General features: G+C 36.1%; 2 protein-coding genes across 2 annotated transcripts; both read left to right on the top strand.

The window, feature by feature from the left end:
- Positions 1–6011: 6011 nt before the first annotated feature.
- On the top strand, positions 6012–6959 carry LOC126493942 (olfactory receptor 52Z1P-like). Its single transcript, XM_050131081.1, has one exon. It carries the CDS (start codon positions 6012–6014, stop codon positions 6957–6959), a length of 948 nt encoding a protein of 315 aa, XP_049987038.1.
- A 9940-nt stretch (positions 6960–16899) lies between these two features.
- LOC126493940 (olfactory receptor 52Z1P-like) lies at positions 16900–17862 on the top strand. Its single transcript, XM_050131079.1, has one exon. The coding sequence runs from the start codon at positions 16900–16902 to the stop codon at positions 17860–17862; it is 963 nt and encodes a 320-aa protein (XP_049987036.1).
- The last annotated feature ends 7853 nt before the right edge of the window (positions 17863–25715 follow it).

The following is a 25715-nucleotide window of genomic DNA, read 5'->3' on the forward strand; positions in this document are numbered from 1 at the left end:
AATTAGGATATATATTTCTCTGTTCCCGTGTCCACCCTTCCTTTATCTCAACCACCCCGTTCCCCCATGCCACCTCACCCCCAAGTTGCCAGGTTTTGCCCTGCAATTTTGTCTACATCCCATATCCAGGCGGATATATTTGTGATCCTAGAGAAGCTAAATAAGAAGGTGAACCCAAAGAGGAGAAACATTTTAAGTGAAATTTTATTTTAAAATACAAGATCATGAGTGGAAGACAGATGTGCCTAGCAGTGGGAGGTGGGTTAGAGGTTTAAAATGAGCTGCTTGTGATTATCTATGATCTTTCCTCTCAAAGTTACAGAAGCCTGTAACCTTGAGTAAGCAAAGCAGTAACCCAGGGAGAAGGAGAGGTGATGTAAATTACCATAGAAGCATAGGGATGCTGGATAGTACTCAGATCAGCATGAAATAACTGGCAGTGAAGGGAGCCTGAGAGAAGGACTCTGAGAATCATGCTATCTCTGTGATTGCATCAGCATCCAATTTTAGTAACAGTGTCAAAGACACTCTCCATGATCAATTCATTCCTGCACTCCCAGTAGTTTCATGGTAGAATTTTGACATTCATTTAAAAGCAGAATTCCCAATACATCTGAGAGGAAGGTACTCGAGTGAGTTAAGAGCTGAAGCTCTAAGTAAGGAGGCCTGACTATAAATGAGAGTAATCACATTGGGAGGAGTGAAAACAGAATTCCTTACCTAACCAGGATCAAGTTTATAGGGTAAAATGTTTCCTTGGCTAAAGGCACACTTTTGTATTTGACGTCTGGGCATTCCTGCCATCTTGGAGAATCAGAGAATCACTGACCCATGTGCACATACATCACCATTCTATATATAGATAATTATATTCTTCCTGTGGAGTAGCCGCTCTCTCTGCTGAATTGTCCCTTGATCCTGGATTATGTGGTTACATACCAATGTACTATTTAAGAAAAATGGAAAAAACTATATTTTGTCATCTCATGGATCCCTCATTTCTAATAAATAGTTGTTTTGCTATGCAAAATTTTTTCTCACTTAGGTCTCTTTCAGAAGCATTGGGTATTTCAGTTTTTATCTATATGAAATTAGGAAATTTTCAAGTAATTCAGTCAAGTTAGAATCAATTATCCTGAGTGAGATACATCCAACTACAAAAGATAAATATTGTATGTTTTCTCTTATATGTAGTTATTAGCTTTTAAAATCTTTAGATATGTGTGTTTCAAAAGAATGATGAAGATGTTAGATGATAAATAAGGAACCATGGATTAGGAGGGAATCTTCCAAGGAAGGAAAACATCATTTTTATAAAGAGGAAACTACAAATTTACTCAGGAGATCTTGTCTTTTTCTACTTCACATGTAGATTAGATCTGTGAATGTCTCTCTTAGGGTCCTCATTGTTGTCTAAGTTCTCTGGGATTGTGATTTGTGGACAGGTTTTCTTTGCTTTATGTTTAAAAATCACTTATGAGTGAGTACATCTGATAATTGTCTTTCTGGGCCTGGGTTACCTCATTCAAAATGATGTTTTCTAGATCCATCCATTTGGCTGCAACATTCAAGATGTCATTATGTTTTTCTGCTGTGTAGTACTCCATTGTGTAAATGTACCACATTTTCCTTATCCATTCTTCGGTCAAGAGGCATTTAGGTTGTTTCCAGGTTCTGGCTAGGACAAACAATGCTGCTATGAACGTAGTTGAGCATATGTTCTTGTGACACGATTGAGCATCCTTTGGATATATACTCAAAAGTGGTATTACTGGGTGTTGAGGAAAGTTGTTTCCTAATTTTCTGAGATATTGCCACACTGACATCCAAGCGGGCTGTACCAGCTTACATTACCACCAGCAATGCAGAAGTGTTCCCTTTACCCCACATCCTCTCCAGCATAAGCTGTCAGTGTTTTTGAGCTTGGCCATTCTTTCAGCTGTAAGATGGAATCTCAGAGTTGTTTTTATTTGCATTTCTCTGATGACTAAGTATGTTGAACATTTCCTTAAGTGTCTTTCAGCCATTTTAGATTCCTCTGTTGAGAATTCTCTGTTTAGGTCTCTACTCCATTTTTTTTTATTTGATTATTTGTTCTTTTGATGGCCAATTTCTTGAGTTCTTTGTATATTTTGGAGATCAGACCTCTGTCTGATGTGAGGTTAGTAAAGATTTTTTTCCCATCCTGTAGGCTGTCGTTTTGCCTTGTTGACCATATCCTTTGCTTTAGAGGTTTTTAGTTTCAGGAGATCTCATTTATTAATTGTTTTTCTCAGTGTCTTTCCTGCTGGGGTTATATTTTGGAAGTGGTCTCCTGCACCAATGTGTTCAAGTGTGCTCTTTATAGTGCAGAAATGCTTGACCCCACTAACCCTTGAAAGTTTTATAAACACTATCATGGTTTAATTTTTTGCCCTCATTCTTATTTTCAATATAATAATTTAAGTGATAAAACTAATAATGATTGATTATGATGGCAATGATGGTAATAGTAATGTAATAGCAAAAATAAGAGCAGGAACACTACAAGACAGAACTGTAGGGATATATTAGGAGGGCACCATCAACAATGATGGTATCAGGAAAGTCAGAAGTGGATACAGTTAAGAGGGTTCTCTTTCCAGGGTACCATGGAGACTTAAAACAGCCTTCTTAATTCATCTACCTTATTTTTTAGAAACAAATTATTTTTATTATTTCTCAATAAAAATGTATATTTCTTAATTTCTGAAATTCTTACTTTACTTCTTACATTTGTCAATGGTATTACAATTTTTAAGATGGTTTATTTCAAGATAATTTATAGCCTTACTTTTTTCACTTATTTCTTTTTTAATTGTTTTTATTGTACTATACATTGTTATCCACTCCCCTTTTTTCCTCCCCTTTCCCTTGCTATGCTCTCCCAAAGCCCCATGCTCCCAATTTACTCAGGAGATCTTGTCTTTTTCTCCTTTCTATTTAGATTCATGTATGTCTCTCTTAGGGTACTCTTTGTTTTCTTGGTTCTCTGGCATTGTGGATTGTAGGCTGGTTTTTCTTTGCTTTATGTCTAAAAGTCGTTTAAGAAAGAGTATGAATTTTATTTGTCTTTCTGGGTCTGGGTTACCGTACTCAATATGTTTTTCTCTAGGTCCATCCATTTGTCTGCAAATTTCAAGATGTCATTATTTTCTATTGCTGTGTAGTACTCCATTGTATAAATATACCACACTTCCTTTATCCATTCTTTGGTTGAGGGACATCTAGGTTATTTCCAGTTCTGGCTATATGAACAATGCTGCTATGAACATGCTTGTGCACATGTCCTTGTGGTATGAATGAAAATTATAGACTTTCTTATGTGGTTGATTTAGCTAACACAAAAATCCATTATTTTATGTGACTATATAGACTCAGTTTTCTGCCCTTTAGTATTGATGATGCCATGTTTATTGTTCTGCTTAGCTTTAGTCTATCTAGAAACTCCTCTTAGGAAAAAGGAATGAATGTCAGTCACTGTATCAATGTTGACTGATGCCGTTTTACTCAAAGGAAAAAGTGACATGCTGAAACACTTGTGCCACCATAGAATTCAATATTTATTGATGAAGAACAAAATTTAGTTTAGGAATTGTATCAACACGTGATTGGGATGGCAAAAAGAAAAAGAAAAAGGCATTATTTCCATTAGAAAAGATGTAGTTTATGTGAAAGGCATGGGGATACATGTCTTTAATCCCAGCACTCAGAAAAAAGAAACATGTGAATCTACATAGCAAGTGTCAGGCCTGACAGATATAGATAGATAGTGTGACCTGCCTCAATGGAAAAAAAAGAGGCTTCTCCTGGCCTGAGCAACCAAAGTCCAGATGAAGAGCAGAAGGAGAGAGAACACGAACAAGGAAGTAAGGACTGCGTGGGGTCCGTCCACCCACTGAAATCATGGAACTGACCTAATAGGAGCTCACTAAGGCCAGCTGGACTGGGACTTAACGAGAATGTGATCAAACGGAACTCTGAATGTGGCTGACAATGAGGGCTGATTGAGAAACCAATGATAATGGCACTGGGTTTTGATTCTACTGCATGCACTGGCTTTTTGGGAGCCTAGTCTATTGGATGCACACCTTCCTAGACCTGGATGGAGGGGGGGGGCTTGGACTTCCCACAGGGCAGGGCACCCTGACTTCTCTTAGGACTGGAGCGGGAAGGGGAGGGTGAGTGGGGGAAGTAGGAGGGAAAGGGGAGAAGGGGAGGAAGTGGAAATTTTTAATAAATAAAACAGAGACTTCTGTGAAATGATAAAACATAATAAACTCATAAAATATTCTAAAATAATAATTTAATTAATTAACATAGAAAACTAAACAAACAGAAAAACCTTGATCTTCCAGACCTACTCTGAAACTTTAAGTTTACAATTTAGTTATCAAATTTGATACTCATTTCTTAAAGCTCTGTCTGTGATGTATACTCTTGATAGAAGCCTGTTACTCATCTCTCTAATTCTTTCCAGGTTTAACCTTTCATTTGTAATCCATTTTTCACAACAAACACATGATATAAAAACATGGCCATTACCCTTGATAAAGATTATATATTTACAGTTCTGTTATGAATGCAGAAATGAATATATCCCACCATTCCTATCCTGGCCTGATTAGAAATGTGCTTGTTTATATTCATGTATATTCTTCCTTGGGGAAAGATAGTTCAAATGTAATTTATATATAATAATAGTTGATTATTACTTTAGCATAAGATGATCTCAGTTTGGTCAATAATTCCTTTCGTTTTTGTGACAATTATTTTGTCACATTGTTGTCTTTGAGATAAGTTCTTCCTTTCTCTGTTTTTATATTTGATCAAAAATGGAAATAAAAGAGAAATGTTAAAATTTAAAAACAATGTAGAAAATGTAATGGGTAAAAAAAATCAGTGTGGGTGGGGCACTGGGGGAGAAACATGGCACTTAGACAATAGGGAGACAGGGTATATTGAGTTAGTTCTGAAGAAGTGCTCACGCTGCATGGTGCTGCATAGGGCAACATGGTGCTGCTCATGCTGCATGGTGTTGTTCATGCTGCTTAGTGCATGCTGCTTTAGTGCATGCTGCATGGTGCTGCTCACGCTGCATGGTGCTGCATAGGGCAACATACTGCTGCTCATGCTGCATGGTGTTGTTCATGCTGCTTAGTGCATGCTGCTTTAGTGCATGCTGCATGGTGCTGCTCACGCTGCATGGTGCTGCATAGGGCAACATACTGCTGCTCATGCTGCATGGTACTGCTCATACTGCTTAATGCTATTCATGTTGCATGGTGCTATTCATACTGCATAGTACTGGTCATGCTGCATAGTGCTGCATGGTTTTGCTCATGCTGCCTGGTGCTGCTCAAGCAGAAACAAGCGTGGACTGTGGTCATGGAAAACAAGGGCATTCCCATTTGACACTTAGAAATGCCAGACTGGGAAAATCAATTATTTCATACATTTCTATTACTTTCTAAAAATGCATTGCTAGAATAAGGAAAAACACAATCACTTTATGGAAGTGTTTGCACTAGTTACAGGCCTGATGGTAGGCACAGAGCTCAGGAGTGTTGTGCTTCTAGTAAGACAATGAGGACTCACCTGAACCTGCAATTCTAGAACTTCAGTAAAGAGTGTTTTGATTAAGAATCAAGAAAGGAACAATTGAACAATACCAGCTATGATATGCAAAACCTTTCACCCATGTATGGATTTGTATGTTTGATCTTAAACATAAAAGTTTCTGAGCCTCACATAATTTAAATTTTGATTCTATTTATTTTAAGCATCACTTTTGTCAAGCCCTTACAAGTTTCTATTTTCCTGTTAATGAGCAATATTTGGCTAGCAATCACTGATTCGTGTGTGTCAACCCATTTTTGTTGTAGTAAGTTTTACAAAGTATTATTTCATGGTAATCTAATAAAAATAAACGTTTTTTTGTAATTTCTATTTTTCTTCAGTTCCAAGCTCCAGTATCTGAGGACAGAGAAGAGATGGCAGTGTCTTCAAATCACACCAACCTCAGAGACATCTGGTACACCCTGATTGGGATCCCAGGACTAGAAGATGCGCACATATGGCTCTCCATCCCCATTTGCTCAATGTACATAGTGGCCATTGCAGGCAATACCCTATTAATATTCCTGATCTTCACTGATCATAGTCTTCATGAACCCATGTACATTTTTCTCTCAATGTTGGCCCTGGCTGATATCATTCTATCTACAGTGACGACACCAAAGGTTCTTGCCATCTTCTGGTTCCAAGCTGGAGGCATTTCTTTTGCCAGCTGTGTGTCTCAGATGTTTTTCCTCCACTTTATGTTTGTGACAGAGTCTGCCATACTGCTGGCTATGGCATTTGACCGTTATGTGGCCATCTGCTTTCCATTAAGATACACCACCATTCTAACCCCATCAGTCATAGGCAGAATGGGCATCGCATCTGTAGCTAGAAGCTTCCTAATCTGTTTCCCCTTGGTCTTTCTAGTCTATCGGCTCACCTATTGTGGCAGAAACATCATTCATCACTCATACTGTGAACACATGGGCATTGCCAGGTTGGCCTGTGACAATATCAAGGTCAATATTTACTATGGAATGACTGTACCCTTGTTTTCCATAGGTCTAGACATTATGCTTGTCATCATCTCTTACACACTTATACTCCATTCAGTGTTTAGAATTCCTTCTCGAGATGCACAACTCAAGGCTTTGGGTACATGTGGCTCCCATGTCTGTGTTATCCTTCTGTTCTATACGCCTTCTCTCTTCACCTTTTTTGCTCATCGTTTTGGGGGTCATAGCATACCCCGTCACATGCACATTCTCTTTGCTAACCTCTATGTGGTGGTACCTCCTACCCTCAACCCCATCATTTATGGAGTAAAGACAAAACAAATTCAAGAGAAGGTGTTTTCTTTCAGTAAGGCATGTTTTTGAATTTTTGATATAAACAGAAAAGTACGATCTTAATATTTTTTCTTAGAAATTACATAACTAAAGCACATCTGAAGTTGCTCCTAAAGTCTTATGTCATGACAGCATTAAAAGTGAGAAAGACAGTTATGTTGAAGTAGGGTAGACAGTGTTGAATTCTCATTGATTATTTGTCTCTTGATTAGAGCAAAACTGGTCTGAAGACAGCTGAATTTCTGTTCCATATCCATATCACTTAAAATATCCCCAGAAGAACTAATAGGGCCCATACTCACAAATGAAGCAATTGGAATACAAAAGTCTATTATCAGCCTGTCAGATATTCACCCTCTACTTTTGTATAATTGGGAAATATCATAATACAATATTTCACAGAATGTTTAAGTACCATATTAGCAGTGTGGCTTAGTCACTGAGTTTTATACTCTGACTTCAAGACTAGGGTTTTAGATGCTCGGTTTCGGTCATGACTATTACTCTTCATGGGATTGTGAATATCTTAGCTTCAAAAGTACCAAGCATGAAATAAAACTAATCTATGTATAATTCTGTTATCATTTGAAAAACTAGTTAGTATCTCATGAATACTAAAGTTTCCAGACAGAATTAAACCTTTGTTTCTCTTCCTTTCTCAGGCAATCATAGAACCTGTAACATTGAATATTTGAGAATAAGAACAGGAGTTTCCAATAGAGAGAATACAACCTTATTAATGTATGTGTTAATTAAACTATTGACATTAATCAAAATTATTTCCTTCTTCAAATGAAAAAACAAAACCCCAGTTTCTCTCATGGACATTATGTCAGAGTGGACTACAAAATTCACACCATTGTGCATATTTTGTTAATAACAGTGGTTACAAGTTTTCCTCAGAAAGTAAATGTGATAATAGGACATCAGAGCACAAACTTAGGTCAATAAATAGAGAGTGATCTCAAATCACATGTAACTCTTTGATGTGGATGCTCACAGCACTGAAAGTGAGGATGAACTAAAGAAATATCATGAATACCCTGGGTCTATGTTCTAAAATATTTCTTAAAACAATAATATATTGGATTGACACAGGAGTTGCTCCTAAGCAATTCTATGGAAATGAAGTGTCAATTTTTTTTACAGAGAAATGAGGTAATGTAAAATGATACATATTATAAGATCTCAAGTACAAGAATGCACCAACTTAAGCACATATAGATCCATATGCATTGTATTTGCACAAAATTAAAGGAGAATAAATAAAATGTTACTTATATTGTAGAAATGTTTAAGGAAAGATTTTAGCTAAGATAAATTTAAAACAGTACTCTACCAATTTTCTCTTTTATAAGAAAGATATATTACACTAGCATTGCATTCTTTCATGGTCATGTATATGTATATGGTCAAAACATATTCCTTTTTCCTTCATATGGTATAAGTTAAATACAATTGTTGTAATATACACTCTTTATCAAATATCCAATTGCCCAATAAGTTATGGATAATTCAGATTTCCTTACTTACATTGTATCTTGAAAGTGTGTTTAACTTTTTGGTTATAGTTTTTTATTACTTACAGGATTCTTTTAAGACTTCCATTTTGTGCCAGGCAGTGGTGACGCATGCCTCTAATCCCAGCACTCGGGAGGTAGAGGCTGGTTGATCTCTGTGAGTTCAAATTTAGCCTGATCTAGAAGAGCTAGTTCCAGGATGAACTCCAAAGCTACAGAGAAACCCTGTCAAAAAAAAAAAAAAGAAAAAGAAAGAAACAAAGAAAGAAAGGAAGGAAGAAAGGAAGGAAGGGAAAAAAGGAAGAAAGACTTCCATTTTGCAGAAGAATGAAAAGAGAAGGGTATGGTGATGGCTGTTTGCCAATATCTATCACCAGGTAACTGATAGACATGGAGGATGAAACTGTATACATAGCTATAGAATTATTAAATCACAATGTATATTTTTCAGAATTCAGGAGATATACTTTCAAAACATTTCCCTAACTCTACAAATCAAATGCTGTGTGACTAGTGAAGTGTGTCAATAAAGTTAATATCTATTAAAAATTCCTTGGGATTGATAAAAACTATAGAGAATAAAAGTTCTATAGTCATATCTATCACTGCTGAGAATTTAAAAATACCTAAACATTGAGGATATAAGAATGGAGGAAACAGGCTATTCCAAAAGAGGAATCTGTGCATTACCCCAGTTCTCAGGATGCTAATTCTTGTATGTCTGTGAGCAAATGACAAGAGGGCCAGGACACCATGTCCCCACCATATGAGAAGAAAAAATTCCAGAGCTCAACATGACCTGAATAACTTAGTTCTTCTCGGCCAAACTGAAACATTTTATAATATAACAGGGAATGAAATAAAGTTTATAGAAAAAGTGAGTCTCTTATAGAAGTAATTTAATTAGTTATTCTCTGGTTATACATAATAAACCTTAAGAGACATAAATGAAGTATCTTAAGGGCCAATTCTACTTAGTGTTTTTTTTTATTTTATTTTATTTTATTTTTTGGAGTGGGGTGGCTTGTTTAGTTATTGTTTTTTATTTTCTTTGGTTTTTTTCAAGACAGGATTTCTCTGTTTAACATTTTGGCTGTCCTAGAACTAACTCTGGTAGATCAGGCTGGCCTTGAGCTCACAGAGATCTGCCTGCCTCTGCTTCATAAATGCTGGGATTAAAGGCATGCACCACCACCGCCTGGCTCAAATCTAGTTGTTTTAATCTCAACATCAGAATATAAAAATAAGAAATCTAAGGAGTAAAGTAAACAGTACAAGCTGGCAACATTTCAGTGTTTAAGACTGAATTCAGCATTCTGTAATCTGGGCTGAGAAAAATCCAAAGGGTACCCTCTACACCATCATCATCATCATCATCATCATCATCATCATCATCATCATCATCATCATCATCATCATCCAGTAATGCTTAAGCATACATAGGGAGACCATTTATTACGGTTGTTCCTAGCAAGTGAAGTCCTAGATGCTTGTATTATTGTTATACCCAAGGTTCCACAGTCTTCCTTTATGCTGTCTACCCAGTGTTTCTTGGGCCTTCCGCTCCATCTTATCCCGTACACTTCTCCAAGCAGTGCTATCTTTGGGGATCTGCTGCCATTCATTCTCATAACATGGCCGAGGATCTCAAGCACCATTGCCATACCCAGTAGTTTACTTCCTTCTATAGATGGAGATGTTTCTTAATGTCATCGTTGTATGGTCTACCCTTTGTGTGACACTTAGAATCATCCAGAGATGTGCCATCTCAAACACATTCAGCCTTTTATCTTAGGAGTGTTTCATGGTCCAGGTTTTGGAGCTGTAAAGAAGGGAGCTCAAGACAGGTGTCTCCTGTACTTGTAATTTTGTTGTCATGTTTCTTGTGTCTTTCTTAGTGCATGGAATGCAGCCTTCATTATCCCTATCCACCTTTTGATGTCTGAGATGTCTGATTTCCTCCTTTGAACTGAGGTCTCCTCCCAGATAGACAAAGTTGACCATTTGCTCAAGGTTCTGACTCTTTATTACAGTGTTAACATTGTGTGTCCCCTTCTCATGTGTTGTATCTCAGTCTTCTCAATGTTTGTTTTAATGTCAAGGTTTTCACTGACTTCCACCACTCTATTTACCATGGTTTCAGCTCATTTGGACTTTCAGCAAGTAGTGAAGTTGGCGAAACACAAGTTATTGATTTGAACACCACCTACATCGTCATCCCTCAGAGCTGTTGCTATTATTAATTCCAAAAATATATTAAAGAGAGGACACATCCCTGCAACACTATATGATTGTTTTAAAGGGATCATTTAGTTCTACACAGACTTTGACTGATGCAAAGGTATCTTTATAAGCATTTTCCAGTATTCTTATAATTTTCTCTGGGTACCTGTGAACTTCATCGTTTCCCAAAGTCCTTTCCTCCAAAAGCTATGTCTTATGTTCAGCCCCTCTACACATAGTTGTAATAAAGCTACTACTGAACATATTCTGTACTCACTGGTAAGTCCTGGGGTATCACTGGAGAGCTGTGTCAGGGGGCTCTATTTAGCGCTTCCTCAAGGATGGCTTCCAGGGCCCCAAAATGAAGAATTTGACATTCCTAAGCTATGCATTAAAAGTAGAGAAAGCTAAGTTAGTAGATACTGTAATAATTTGATTCCTACCAACAAAACAAATGTGACTTAAGTAAGAATGAACTCATTAAATTAGAGTTGCTCAGAACTCCCACTGAGCATAAATTTTCATTAGAATCTGGGGTAGTGATTTATGTTCATTTATTAGAGGTAAACAACAAAACAAAGTCTATAGCACAGGGCATGCTCATCATGCTGTGTGCAGTGCTCTGAGCATCCCAGGACACAGGACACAGTAAACTCACCATTTCCTTGCAGTGCTTTGAGCATTCCTGGGCACAGCATGCAGTAAACTCATAATGTTGTGTGCAGTGCTCTGATCTTTCCTGACATAGCACACTGTGAACTCGCCCTGCTCTGTGCAGTGCTCTGAGGGTTACTGGGCACACTTAGAGCACAAGAGCACATTCAAATGAAAGGATCAATACCTAAGTTTATGACAAAGTTAGTCATGGCGATTATGAGCTAAAGTTAAATCATAATGTTGAAATGTTAATCTTCGCAGAATTAGGTTTCCCTGAAAATTGAGTTTATCCTTGTCCATGCATGCAAGAAGTATGAGTTGTCAGTTTCCTTAAATAATCTATCTTTTCAAGCTAAATCCATTTTCTCAGTGTATTAAGATGCTCACAATTTTGTGCTGCCTTTCTATGAATGTATTAAAGGCTATTTATTCAGTCTTTGATTTTCTCTTAAAGCTTTCATTTCACTGAATGTCAGGATGAAGACAAAATACTTCTGACTACATTTTGTTCCATGAATCACGAAAAAAAATCAATGCTGAACTTCTGTGTTATGGTTTCTGCCCAATCCTAGTATATAAGATACTGCCATTGACTTTCTTTTAACCTTGGATCTTTGAATTTTTATTTATTATGTGGGATTGTATTAAGGCATTAGTAAAGAAGAATGTCATCTTTGCAGCTTTTATGTCTTGGCTCTAGAATCCTTCACCTTTATCTTGGCATTTCTCTCCTATAGGCATTGGATTCTGTTTTAGTGTAAATGTCATATAGCATTTCCTAAGAAACCAAACCTACACTGTTCTAGTACAAAGTAGCATATCTATTACCATAAAGAAAACTATCTATGAGATTTAAATCATGTTTTTTAGTATCTTGTTTACTTCAGAAGTCCATCATGCTGATGTTTTTATTAAATATTCTTCTTCTTGGATTTTCAGATTTAGGAAAAATCATTGTGAGAACCTGGGTCATACCTGGGGTGACACACTGTTGTGCCTTCTACTTCATCCTTACTGTATGCATTTTAAATGCAAACAAAAGAGGGTCTTCAACTCACAGATTAAAAAAATAAGACATCGAGATTCTAATATTTCTCCATACCTAAGTCAACTATATAGCTTTTCAATAATCTCACTCTATCCCATTCTCCATGGAGAAAAAAAATTCAAGCACATTTCAGACATCTATATTTGATCTTGGTATATGGAAAAAATATCCATTGGCATTATACAATCGTAAGGTTAAATAACCCTGAAGGATATACTTATATTCGTGATTCTGCATCATGCATGATATTCTGATGTCTCTTCATCATCTATCATAAGTAAAATTCATCAATCATAATTCATATGATAATGTATGAATAAGTTTCAAATAGAGGAAATAATATACTGAACACTTTCAAATGTCAAATAAGTGCCTTAATTGCTATACTAAATAACTAATTTCTATTTTATTTATCACTCTAAATTATGACTGATTCCAGTGTTGCCTTATACAAATACTATTCAACAAAGTGATGAGCATAGTTTCCAGTCTGCTTATTTGCTATATGTTCAGGTGAATTATGTGCCATGAATTTCTAATACCATTACTTATTTTGTATAAAAATATAACACTGGTTATTTCATGAGTTTAATAACTGATATATGGGAATGTATTTTAAACTAAGATGTGCTAAGAGCATTCAAATGGATAGTGTATGTTCTTTTCCTACATATCTGTTCTTAAACTAAATTATGAACAGGAAAACCACTAGGTAGGCATATATATATATATAGATATATAGATAGATAGATATAGATATAGTTGAATCAGATTTAATAGAAGAAAGAACCTTCAAAATTCCTGGATGATGAATATTTGTGTGCTTGGAGGCACAGCACTTGCCTTTAGGCAATAAACCCTCAGGTTGATTCTTACACAACAAAGGAGATAGGTGACGATAAATTATACAATATTTTCACCTCAGTGGTTTATTAAGTCTTTTCATGAGGCTGAAAGTTAGTACGCTGTAGATTTCTAACACAATAACATAAGCACATTCTCACAAAAAATCATACATTTTATAAGTGGCTGCTGCAACGTTATCTAATCTTTCTTTGTATTTTCATTTAAAGCAGCCATAGTGTGGGTTGTTGCCTTTGATAGAGCTTTTGTTAGTCTGTCCATGTTGTCTCAGAATAATGTTCTCTTCACACAATTTATACACTCAATGTGCCTTTAGTTTTTAATTAGTTTGTTCTTTTACTTGATTATTTTGCATTAATTAAAGTACTCAGGGACTGTATATACTTTCTTGTATTCCTCAACTCCACTGAGTCTTCAATCTCTTGGGATTGTAAAAGCTATATGACCAGGCCCTGGACCAAGGAGAGAAAACTAATCTCACAGAATATCTGGGAGATCAGAGCTGCAGCCTAGAGGAGGTAACAACATAGTGTATTCCGTACTTGAGAGTTGATGGCTGCTGCCTTCAGAGGATAGCTTCTGATTGTTTCAGACAGAGAGTTTCCTAATTCAAATGGGAGAGGCTATGGGTCTACCATATCATGCCTGATCTTTTAGTTGTCCCAAGGTTTGGAGGGAAGTCTATCTTCAGTTATTGAAATAACATGAGCTATCAATAGTTGTAGTTGAACATATTGAATCAATACTCTTTGATCCAACCAAAGTTTCCTCGAAAAGTGTTTTATATCATTCTAAATGGATAACTTTGATGAGGGAGAATTAGCTCAGAATATGAATGATGTGCAGTTTCCAACATAAATATAAACATACAAAAAAAAATCAAGCATACAGTTACCTATCAATCATCCATTTATCAGTACTCAGTCCCTGGTAGTTAACCCACAAATGAGGACGGATACCTGACAATGTTGTAGGTTCTTTTTTCCTTTCAACTTTCTCATTTGGAATCCACCTTAGAAATGAAGTGCAACAGGAGTTTCCCTCACTTGGTTATGACAGAAATGAAAAAAAAAAAAAAACACATAAGGAGCCTTGGCATAGTGGGTGAGGAAAGCAAGAGCTGTGATTGCAAGAATTTCTCATGGTACGTTGTACTTCATTAAAAAAAATTCCCTGGTAATGCAATATTTGGAGATAGTATAGAGTTTTTATAAGAGTTTAAATCAAAGTAATATGTAAAGCAGAAATAAATATCTTAGAATTTATGTAATTAGAAATATACATCATATAATTGATGTAATTAGAAGAATAAAAGTGAACTTTATTCATATCTAAGTAATAAATTCATGTACAATAGACAGCAGAGAATAACACAGGCTTGCTAACAGTTATTTACTAAGCCTTCTCTTGCCTGGTTGCTGATGAACTTAGTCCCAAATTTGTTGTGAAACTTTTCTTGATCAGGCTAAGCACTGATTATTACAGAGAAAAGTGATATGATGTGAATTGTAGATTATTAGTGATTTTTAGGGCGCAGTCACTGAGGTGAGGAACGAAGACGAAATTAAGCACTGTGAGTATCAAGCCTTCTCTGCTTCTTTAATAACCAAGGTTGTCTGGGCCATTCTCTATGATTAAAATGTCTTTTTCCCCCTTGAGATACATATGAATACAGATTCATAAAAATTTAATACTTCAAATGTAAATTACTAGGGTGAAGACAAGCCATGACAGTATGACCACAGAATCTTAGCTGTGGATCATAGAAAAAACAGATTGTAAGAATTGAGACCAAGAATCTGACTTTTATCATGTGAATAGGAATAAAGTGTGCTCTAAGCAAACCTGCTTTCTCACGTGTATTGCACCATCTTGCAGAGTCGTTTGCTAGTCCACCTGGCATGCACTTTAACTGTAGGAAGGTGTGCTTTTCCTGGGATGAGAGCCATCATCACTATACTGGACTGTTCCTGCATCCTGAAGGGTGCAATCATTCAAGCAGGTAATCTGCTGACACCAGATGAAGTTGTACAATCTTTCCTTCTGTTAAAAGGTCCCTAGTTGTACTTTTAAAAATTCCTTCTCAGACTGTGCATGCTTGCAAACTCCATAATCTCAGCATTTGAAAAAGCCACTTCAAGGTAGTCTTGGATCTAAAGCAAGACATTACCTTAAAAAACACAAACTTCTGTATTATGTATTCTAGATCTTTTACTACTAATAGATAAAAATTTATTAATATATATTTTAAACTGTACAACACTTTTTAAAATCTATTTTATCTCTTTTAGAAGCCATATTATTTTCAAACCTTTTTGAATCTAACATTTGCTCTTGTTTTATTAAAAGATCTAGATGTAATATGAAGTTTTTAAAAATCTTCTATATGGTCCTTTGCTTTCTGGATTTTGTTTTGTCTCAATAGACATAGAAAATCCACTTTTCTTGAATTTCTCTCACCATTATATAATTTTAATTCTATAATTGTCTGCTCACCATTCTTCCTGCAAAATAACGAATAGCTCATTTCTCTGGCCCAAATCAAGAAAAAGGAAATTTGCCAAGATCCTTTGATTCTGTCCAGTTCTGATTTTCTATACTTGAATGATGATGCTCTTCAAGTCTCTTGTTTGACAACTTTCTGTTCTTTAAAACCCAACATTATCAATGCTTTTTGACATAAGATGACTTATGCCTCATTAATTATTTAACATTTTACTCAAGATGGCTTGAATAGTTTTATATCAACTAAAATTCAACACAACAATACTAAAGACACATTGAATAATGATAGTGATAATAATACTAATAGCAAGGAAATATTATAACAGTAAAATAAGAACACATACTATAATGCAAAAAAGATATTAAAAATCAGGATATGTGGTACAAGTATGACGCTTGCAAGAGAAGAAAACAAGGTGTACTGCTAGAATAGAATTAGTGGGTTTTTTACCAGAAACACATGCAGATTGCAACCCTGAGAAACAAATCCATAGTAGTGAAATCACATCACAATGCTATGCTAATGCAACACTGCACGCAATGAGTGGACCTACAGTCTTGGTTTTCTTTTATTCCACACAAATTGTTAAAGAAAAAAAATGACTCTTTGATGAAATGTTTCATAATAAAATGTGGAGGTTGGCTGTCATTGACTCAGTAGTCTTCATATCCAAAAGGACACAACTTTAGGGTGTCAGGATAGCCATATGGTCTAAGGCACCAATCTCAAGCTTATCTGCCAATAACCATGATAGTAGTGTCCTGACTACTTTTCAAAACTACAGAAAAGAGAAATGTGATGAATCACTAGAAATCATCAATAAGCTAAAAGCCTTTCAGAAACTTTCATTTTCATAAAGTGTTGAGAACAGTTTTTAGAATCCATGTCAAGTACATGTAAGCTTTCTGAAAATATTGCAGATTTCACAATTGCCAGTAATACAAATATTATAAAACTTTAGTTTATTTTTTTAGTCATAAAATGTTCCTGTTTTATTATCTGTTAATTATAAAATATTTAAATATCATTTCCATTTTTAAATTTTTTGACAATTCATTCTCAAGTAATTTCTGAATTACTTTCTCAATAAATTAACTATGGTTAATGATTTATTTCTATCACTATCTCCAGTATCAAACAGCAGAGGAAAAGATGACATCTTCAATCTCTTTAAATCACACCAACCTCAGAGACATCTGGTACACCCTGATTGGGATCCCAGGACTAGAAGATGCACACATTTGGCTCTCCATCCCCATCTGTTCAATGTACATAGTAGCTGTATTAGGCAATATATTCCTAATATTGCTGATCTCCACTGAGCGTAGTCTTCATGAACCCATGTACATTTTCCTTTCCATGTTGGCCCTGGCAGACGTCTTCCTGTCCACAGTAACAATTCCAAAGGTATTAGCAATCTTCTGGTTTCAGGCTGGGGGCATTTCTTTTGCTAGCTGTGTGTCCCAGATGTTTTTTCTTCACTTCATCTTTGAGACAGAGTCCGGTATATTGCTCTCCATGGCATTTGACCGTTATGTGGCTATCTGCTATCCACTAAGATACACCAACATCCTAACCTCATCTGTCATCAACAGAATGGGCATTGCATCTGTGACTAGAAGCTTCTTCATCTGCTTCCCCCTGATCTTCCTTGTTTATCGGCTCACTTACTGTGGGAGGAACATCATTCGACACTCCTACTGTGAACACATGGGCATTGCCAGGTTGGCCTGTGACAGCATCAAGGTCAATATTTACTATGGGATGGTTGTGGCTCTATTTTCCATATGCCTAGATGTGCTGCTTATCATTATCTCATATGTCCACATCCTGCGTGCAGTGTTTAGAATTCCTTCTCGGGATGCCCGACTCAAGGCTCTGAGTACATGTGGCTCCCATGTCTGTGTTATCCTATTGTTTTATACACCAGTTTTCTTTTCTTCTCTTGCTCACCGTTTTGGAGGTCACAGCATACCACTGCATGTTCACATCCTTCTTGCAAACCTCTATGTGGTTCTCCCGCCCTCCCTCAACCCCATTATTTATGGAGTGAAGACCAAGCAAATTAAGGATATAATTGTTCCGGTCCTTTATTTTAACAAAGCACTTTGTTGACATAAAAGCATGCAGCTTAATTTTTTAGTTTTCCCACAGAACTATAGGATTTTAGGGTATCTGAAAATATATTAGAAATATTTTGGCAGCATTAAAGTAACAGTTTTTATTTTGTGTTTTGAGCCTAGCCTTAATGACTGAGCCATCTATTCAGAGCTATAGAGAAACCCTGTCTTGAAAAACAAACATACAAAAAAAATTACAATTTTTAGTAAAACAAAAGACAATGTTAACTTCCTAAGGATTATGTGTTTTTGGTTCAAGTTAGTATTATTATTATCTTTTGTATATAATACTAACCAAGTAATTAATAGCTTGATAAATTATCCACAATTTATATTATAAAATCAAAACAACTTTTACCATATCTATTTATATCTAATACATTTTCCTCCATAAAATTGTTCAAATTATTTAACTTTTTTTTGGTTTTTCGAGACAGGGTTTCTCTGTACCTTTGGAGCCTGTACTGGAACTAGCTCTTGTAGACCAGGCTGGCCTCGAACTCACAGATATCCTCCTGCCTCTGACTTGCAAGTGCTAGGATTAAAGGCATGTGCCACCACCGCCTGGCCCTCATATTATTTCATTGTTATGTGTGTGGGTTATCTTCTCTTAGTTTCTCTATTATTCTAAAATGCAAAGCACATACATTGAGAAATGCTTAATTTGTTCAGCATAGCCCACAATGACATTTTCTTCCAAACAGTCATTCAACCTGTCAAATAATGTGCTTGTATATTTTTATATTTGATTTCAGTAAAAACAAATTTTTAAAGTCAAAATTATTTTAATATCATAAGTTTGATGTATTCAAAATTAATTTCATAGATAATTGCCATCAGTTCCATCAAGTAAATTTTCCAATCAAGCAAGGATAATATATTTGTCATGACATTCTAGTATGAGGCTTTAGCATAAGAAATGCCTTGTTTTTAGAATATAATGTGTGACATCATGCCATGTGTTACCCATTATAAACTTGAGGTATTAGTGAAAAACATTGAGATAGTATATCAACAGAAATGCCTAATATTCACAAATTTGGGAGATACAACTTAAATTTTGTTCTAATACTCACAGTAAAAGTGAGAAAACATCCTTACAATGACTGTCTTAGTTTTATATAGCAATAGAGCAGTTTTGGCCTACATGTTTCCCTAACACTTAGGTTTTTGTTTTCAGTTTGCTCTTGAATACCCATGTTAATTCAGTCTCAGGTACACACCCAGAGGCTAGAATAACTTTCAGAGGTGGAGAGCACTTTCTATTCTTGCTGAAGGCTGGAGTTGGGTTCTCAGTGCATATGTTGGATGGTAAAAAACTGTAACTCTGAGGATTTCAGCTCCCTCTTCTAGCCTCACCCGTATGCACATACACATGGGATATGTACATACATCCATATAGATAAAAATAAAAACAAATCTTGTTTATAAACGAAAAGTTGTTTACAAAAACAGGTTCCAGCAACAAACGTTTTTAACAACTAACTAGCTACCTTCAAAACAATTGCAATGACAAGTCAGAACAAATGAGTGATCTTTTTTGTTTGTTTGGTTTTTTTTTTGGCACAAATTCTTTTTTATTTATTATTTTTATTGTTCTCTAGATTTTTCTCTACCCACTCTCTGCCTCTCCACGCACCTTCAACTGTACCCCAACGTCCCCGTGCTCCAAATTTACTCAGGAGATCTTGTCTTTTTCTACTTCACATGTAGATTAGATCTTTGAATGTCTTTTTAGGTTCTTCATTGTTGTGTAAGTTCTTTGAGATTGTGATTTATTGGCTGATTTTTTTCTTTTTTGTTTGTTTGTTTGTTTTTTACTTTATGTTTAAAAACCACTTATGAGTGAGTACATGTGATAATTGTCTTTCTGGGTCTGGGTTACCTCACTCAAAATGATGTTTTCTAGATCCGTCCATTTTCCTGCAAAATTCAAGATGTCATTATTTTTTTCTGCTGTGTAGTACTCCATTGTTTAAATGTACCACATTTTCCTTTTCCATTCTTCCGTCAAAGGGCATTTAGGTGGTTTCCAGGTTCTGCCTATGACAAACAATGCTGCTATGAACATACTTGAGTACATGTTCTTGTGGTATGATTGAGCATGCTTTGGATATATACCCAAAAGTGGTATTACTGGAACTTGACGAAGGTTGTTTCCTAATATTCTGAGAAATCACCATGCTGACATCCAAAGGGGTTGTATCAGCTTGAATTCCCACCAGCAATGCAGAATTGTTTACAGAAGCTTTTCAGTTTCAGGAGGTCCCATTTATTAATTGTTTCTCTCAGTGTCTGTACTGCTGGGATTATATTTAGGAAGTGGTCTCCTGTGCCAACACATTCAAGTGTACTTCCCTTGAACTCCACAACCTCTCCAGAATATGTTGTCATTAGTGTTTTTGATCTTGGCCATTCTTACAGGTGTAAGATAGAATCTGAGTTGTTTTGATTTGCATTTCTCTGATGACTAAGAATGTTTGACACCCGGATATTAATCCACACATGTTCAAAATCTGATTTTTGACAAAGATGCATAAAATATCAAAAAAAAGAAAACATAGTTAATAAATGATGCTGGCATAACTGGATATCAACATGTAGAAGAATGAAAGTAGACCCAAGTACAAATGGATCAAAGACATCAACATAAAGGCAGCCACACTGAACCTTATAGAAGAGAAAGTGGGAAGTACACTTGAATGCGTTGGCACAGGAGACCACTTCCTAAATATAATCCCAGCAGTACAGACACTGAGAGAAACAATTAATAAATGGGACCTCCTGAAACTGAAAAGCTTCTGTAAAGCAAAGGACATGGTCATTAAGACAAAACGACAGCCAACAGAATGGGAAAAGATCTTCACTAACCCCACATCAGACAAAGGTCTGATCTCCAAAATATACAAAGAACTCAAGAAATTGGTCATGAAAACAACACATAATCCAATTAAAAAATGGAGTACAGACCTAAACAGAGAGAACTCTCAAAAGATGAATATAAAATGGAAGAAAGATACTTAGGGAACTGTTCAACATCCTTAGTCATCAAATGGGTGATCTTGATCCCAGAGGAAAAAGGGGACTGAGAGTTAATGTCTGAATGGTTCAGTAGGAACTCAGACAAAGAGAATGCACTTTCTCTCTCTCTCTCTCTCTCTCTCTCTCTCTCTCTCTCTCTCTCTCTCTCTCACTTTCTCTCTCTCTCTCTGTTTGTGTGTGTGTATGTATGCATGCTTGTGTGTGCACTGTAGTTTTGTGTTGTTCATTGACTTTCTTTTATTCAAAGTTGAAAAACGTAAACTTTAGGAAGCCAGTATGAAGTGGTCTACTGTGGCAATGGGTTCAAGTGTTTTTCCCACTTTCTGTTCTACAAGGTTCAGTGTGACTGCCTTTATGTTGAGGTCTTTGATTCATTTGGATTTGAGTTTACAAAAGAACAAGTAATCCAATAAAAAAAAAATGGAGTAGAGACCTAAACAGAGAACTCTCAACAGACGAATATAAAATGGCTGAAAGACACTTAAGGAAATGTTCAACATACTTAGTCATCAGAGAAATGCAAATCAAAACAACCCTGAGATTCTATCTTACACCTGTAAGAATGACCAAGATCAAAAACACTAATGACAGCTTATGCTGGAGAGGTTGTGGGGAAAAGGGAACACTTCTGCATTGCTGGCCGGAATGCAAGCTGGCACAACCCCTTTGGATGTCAATGTGGTGATTTCTCAGAATATTAGGAAACAACCTTCGTCAAGTCCCCATAATACCACTTTTGGGTACATATCCAAAGAATACTCAATCGTGCCACAAGGACATGTACTCAACTATGTTCATAGCAGCATTGTTTGTCATAGGCAGAACCTGGAAACCACCTAAATGCCCTTTGACTGAATATGGAAAAGGAGAATGTGGTACATTTACACAATGGAGTACTACACAGCGGAAAAGCATAATGACATCTTGAATTTTGCAGGAAAATGGACGGATTTTGAAAACATCATTTTGAGTGAGGTAACCCAGACCCAGAAAGACAATTATCACATGTACTCACTCATAAGTGGTTTTTAAACATAAAGAAAAAAAATCAGCACACAAATCACAATCCCATAGAACTTGGACAACAATGAAGACCCTAAGAGAGACCTTCATAGATCTAATTTACTTGGGAAGTAGAAAAAGACAAGATCTCCTGAGTAAATTTGGAGCATGGGGATTTTGGGGGACAGATGAAGATGAGGGGAGGGGCAGAGAGTGGAGTAGAAAAAATGTAGAGCTCAATAAAAATCAAAAAAAAAAAAAGAAAAAAGAAGTCAACATGAGACAAATAACAATTAGATTCTGAAACTAAGTGATGGAGGTTCACAAACCATGGAATCAGCAGTTGTTTTAAAAGCCTCTACTTTTGATAGCATGTGTTAAAAATGACTTAGCAGAGATAGTCATGTTATGAATCATAGATAACATCCTACTGCCCCCGTCTTAAACCAGTTTAAGCACTAAGTGTTCCTTTATATTTATAAATAAGTGTGCTCTTTACCACCCATCAAGGAAATTTGTCTTTGAGACAAACAGAGACCATCACAGAAAATCATAACCAATCTTAATGTGGTACTCTGGAGCTCAGTACCAATGGATACCTCTGCAAAAAAGGCTCCTGCAACTATGGCTCAGGTAACATTGCAGAAGATGGAGCAGACAGCTTGTTAGAGCAAGAGTATAAGGGATTTTACTACGAATTGCGTCTCTTACTAATGTCAGAAGATACACCCATGAAGTCTCACAACATTACCGCCCAAATTTCATAATCTGAATAAAAGCAATAAATATGCCAACATGGATGGGGGAAGTCCATAGGTCTCAATCCTCACAAAGAAGTAAAGGCAACTAAGGAATCCTAAGAAAAGGAGAAATCATTTTCCCCAGTGAAGGGCACACCAAATGGTTATCCTATATTGTGTTCCGCCATGAAAATGTACCTATAGGTAACATTATAGAGAGTGAACAAGTTCTATTTAGGAATATACATATACATACATATATATTGCAAGTAACAATTATTGAAAAAAAGAGGTCATAAATTTGAAAGAGAGCAAGGAGTGGTATATAAGAGGGTAGGAGGGAGAAAGGGAAAAGGAAATGATATCATAATCTCAAAAATAAAATAAACAATAAACATGACTTAGCTTTACTTTATAAATAGAAATTGTCATAAGTAATATAATGTACCATAATCATAGACGTGGTTGAAAGCAGACTTTGCTCACATTTATATGTATTATGTATAAACTTGATACCCATTCCATGTACTTTCTAATTGTAAATATATTTTGGTCTTTGAAAGGAAATGGCTTTCCTTTCCTGTTTCTAGAGTCCTGCTGCCCTAGCTGTTGTCGCTGCAGTCAAAGCTAGAACGGGATAGTGAGCAAACTGATGTGGAAAACAGAAAGACAGGCAAGTGAGGAGAATCCTTTTGTCATGAAAAGATGCAAGGATACACAGATGCAGAAAGGTTATAGAGACAATAATTCAGTTTCTCAGGTTTGGCTGGACATTTTATTGCTGTTGTTTACATTGTTGGGCTGTGAAAATATACACAGTTAATGTGCATTGAATGTACACATTTAGTCATACCCTATTTTCCACTTAACCAGGTAAAGGATTTCCCCTAACATGCCATATCAGCCACGGCAGAGAGGCAATGTAGGGCTGATGCCCAAGTAGCATGGATAGTCTGGGAAAGGGAGAAAGAAACCCGCATTTCTTCTCTTCTTCCAAAGTAAAAGGAGCCTGCAAGAAACTAGCAAAGTATGGCAGCTTCTCATGCCTGAATGTGCTTAGGCTGTGAGGACTTTGAGCAGGGGTGTATTTAAACAATGGTCCTGATACAAATGTCAATGTCTAAAAAGTAAGAGAAAGTGGGTTTCAAGGCTTGAGAAGTAAGGATGAAAGTTACAAATGAGTCACTAAATACAGGAGAAAAAAAAATCTGCTGAGTTCAGCAGAGGTCACAGAAGTGTTCAATTCCCGAAGGTGAGAAGCAAGGTATAAATGTCACTAGGTAATCTAGGCAGCATCGTACTGAAGATGCAGGCTTCACTGGTCCTCTCATAGGATCCTAGAAGAGAGAGATTATCTTTTATTTTTGTGCTCATGACAAGAGATGCACGTGGATTTGAGTTAAAGAGACCTGTGAAAGAAAGGAATACTTTAGCACAAATTATTTACTTCTGCTGGACAAAAAGGTCATTTGATTTAGATTATTATTGTATCTTGTTATGTGTGTTTGGTTGATGACCCTGGGTGGTCGGCCCTTTTATAAAGGTAATCGGAGGAGTGGATCTGCTGAAGGAGATAATGGGAAGAGAAGAGAGGAAAATTTGCAGTCAGGATTTAATGTATGAGAGAAGAATACATTATTTTTTTTTAAAAAAAGACATCCTTTAATTTTAAAAGTATAGCTAAGTCTTAGAGGGAAAGTTGGAATTCTAAATAATATTTCATTTAAACAGAATAATGATGAACAGTTAGCAATACAAGAGCAAATAGCAAACAGAAAGGCCTTCACAGAAAATTTTAGATAATAAAATGAAAATATTACTAGAGCAGAATTGGTTATGTTGTAATATATGCTCAAAAATAATGATCCCAAATTGCTTTCATAACAACTTTAAAATTTTAACCTGTAACATGAAAAACATAAAGTACAAGCATACTAAGGACATAATTATGCAGTAATGTATAATATCAACTATAGCAGAAATGCTAATTTCAGACCAAATGGTCTCACTATTAGTTTTGAATAACTTTAAACTCCTTTTCTTAATGGTTTTATGTAGAGACATTGAGACTTATGATTTATTAGCCATAGCATTATGCTGAAGATTAAGAATTATGTTACATTTCTAAGAAATTGGTTTTGTAGATTTTATTATGAAGAATATATTTTATTCCTGTAGTGAGGCTGTTTTCATTCATAATAGTGAAGTTATAAATATTGAAATTCAGAGCTGTCAGTTAGTAGGAGTGGGTCATAACTACCTGGGGAACGTTGCTGTAAGTGAAATGAAGGATGCAGAACAAGTTAGACTGGTACAGTGTAATTTGCAGGACCTTATGAACACCAAAACTGTAAGACAAAAATTGGTGTGGCTATGAGTATGAGGGAGTGAAATAGCAGGTGGGAAATGCTGGGAAATGGCAGAAATCTTGGCTATAGTAAAATACTCATGATGGTAAATAATTTTCTAAATGTATTCCTACATATCCATTCAAGTTTTATATCTACATTTCATAATAATCAGGTTGTTTCTAATTATATCTCAATAATCCTGTTTTAAGGTGATATGAAAGATATTCGTCAGTAATGCTATAGGATAGGGTCAGTTCAGGTTCCCTATCCTCAGCTTCCCAAGGGACTAACTGGGGACATCGCCTAGGGCTCTTGGGAGCCACTCTAGGTTCAAGTCTCTTGCCAACACTAAGGTGGCTCCCTTAACTAAGATATGTGCTTCCCTGCTCCCCTATCCAACCTTCCTTTATCCCAATCTTCCTGTTTCCCCAAGATCCCCCAATCCTCCCCTTCTCACTTTTCTCTCCCCATCTCCCCTTATCCCCAACCCACCCCACCCCCAAGATCCCAATTTTGTCCCCGGTAATTTTATCTACTTCCCTTAGCCAAGAGGATAACTATATGTTTTTTCTTGGGTTCACCTTCTTCTTTAGTTTCTTTAGGTTCACCAGGTATACACTCCGTGACCTTTATTTATGGCTAGAAACCAATTATGAGTGAATACATCCCATGTTCATCTTTTTGGGTCTGGGTTACCTCGCTCAGGATAGTGT

Source organism: Alexandromys fortis, unplaced genomic scaffold (assembly GCF_014885135.2).
Source record: "Alexandromys fortis isolate MF-2015 unplaced genomic scaffold, M_Fortis_MF-2015_v1.1 scaffold_360, whole genome shotgun sequence".
NCBI classification, from domain to species: Eukaryota; Metazoa; Chordata; class Mammalia; order Rodentia; family Cricetidae; genus Alexandromys; species Alexandromys fortis.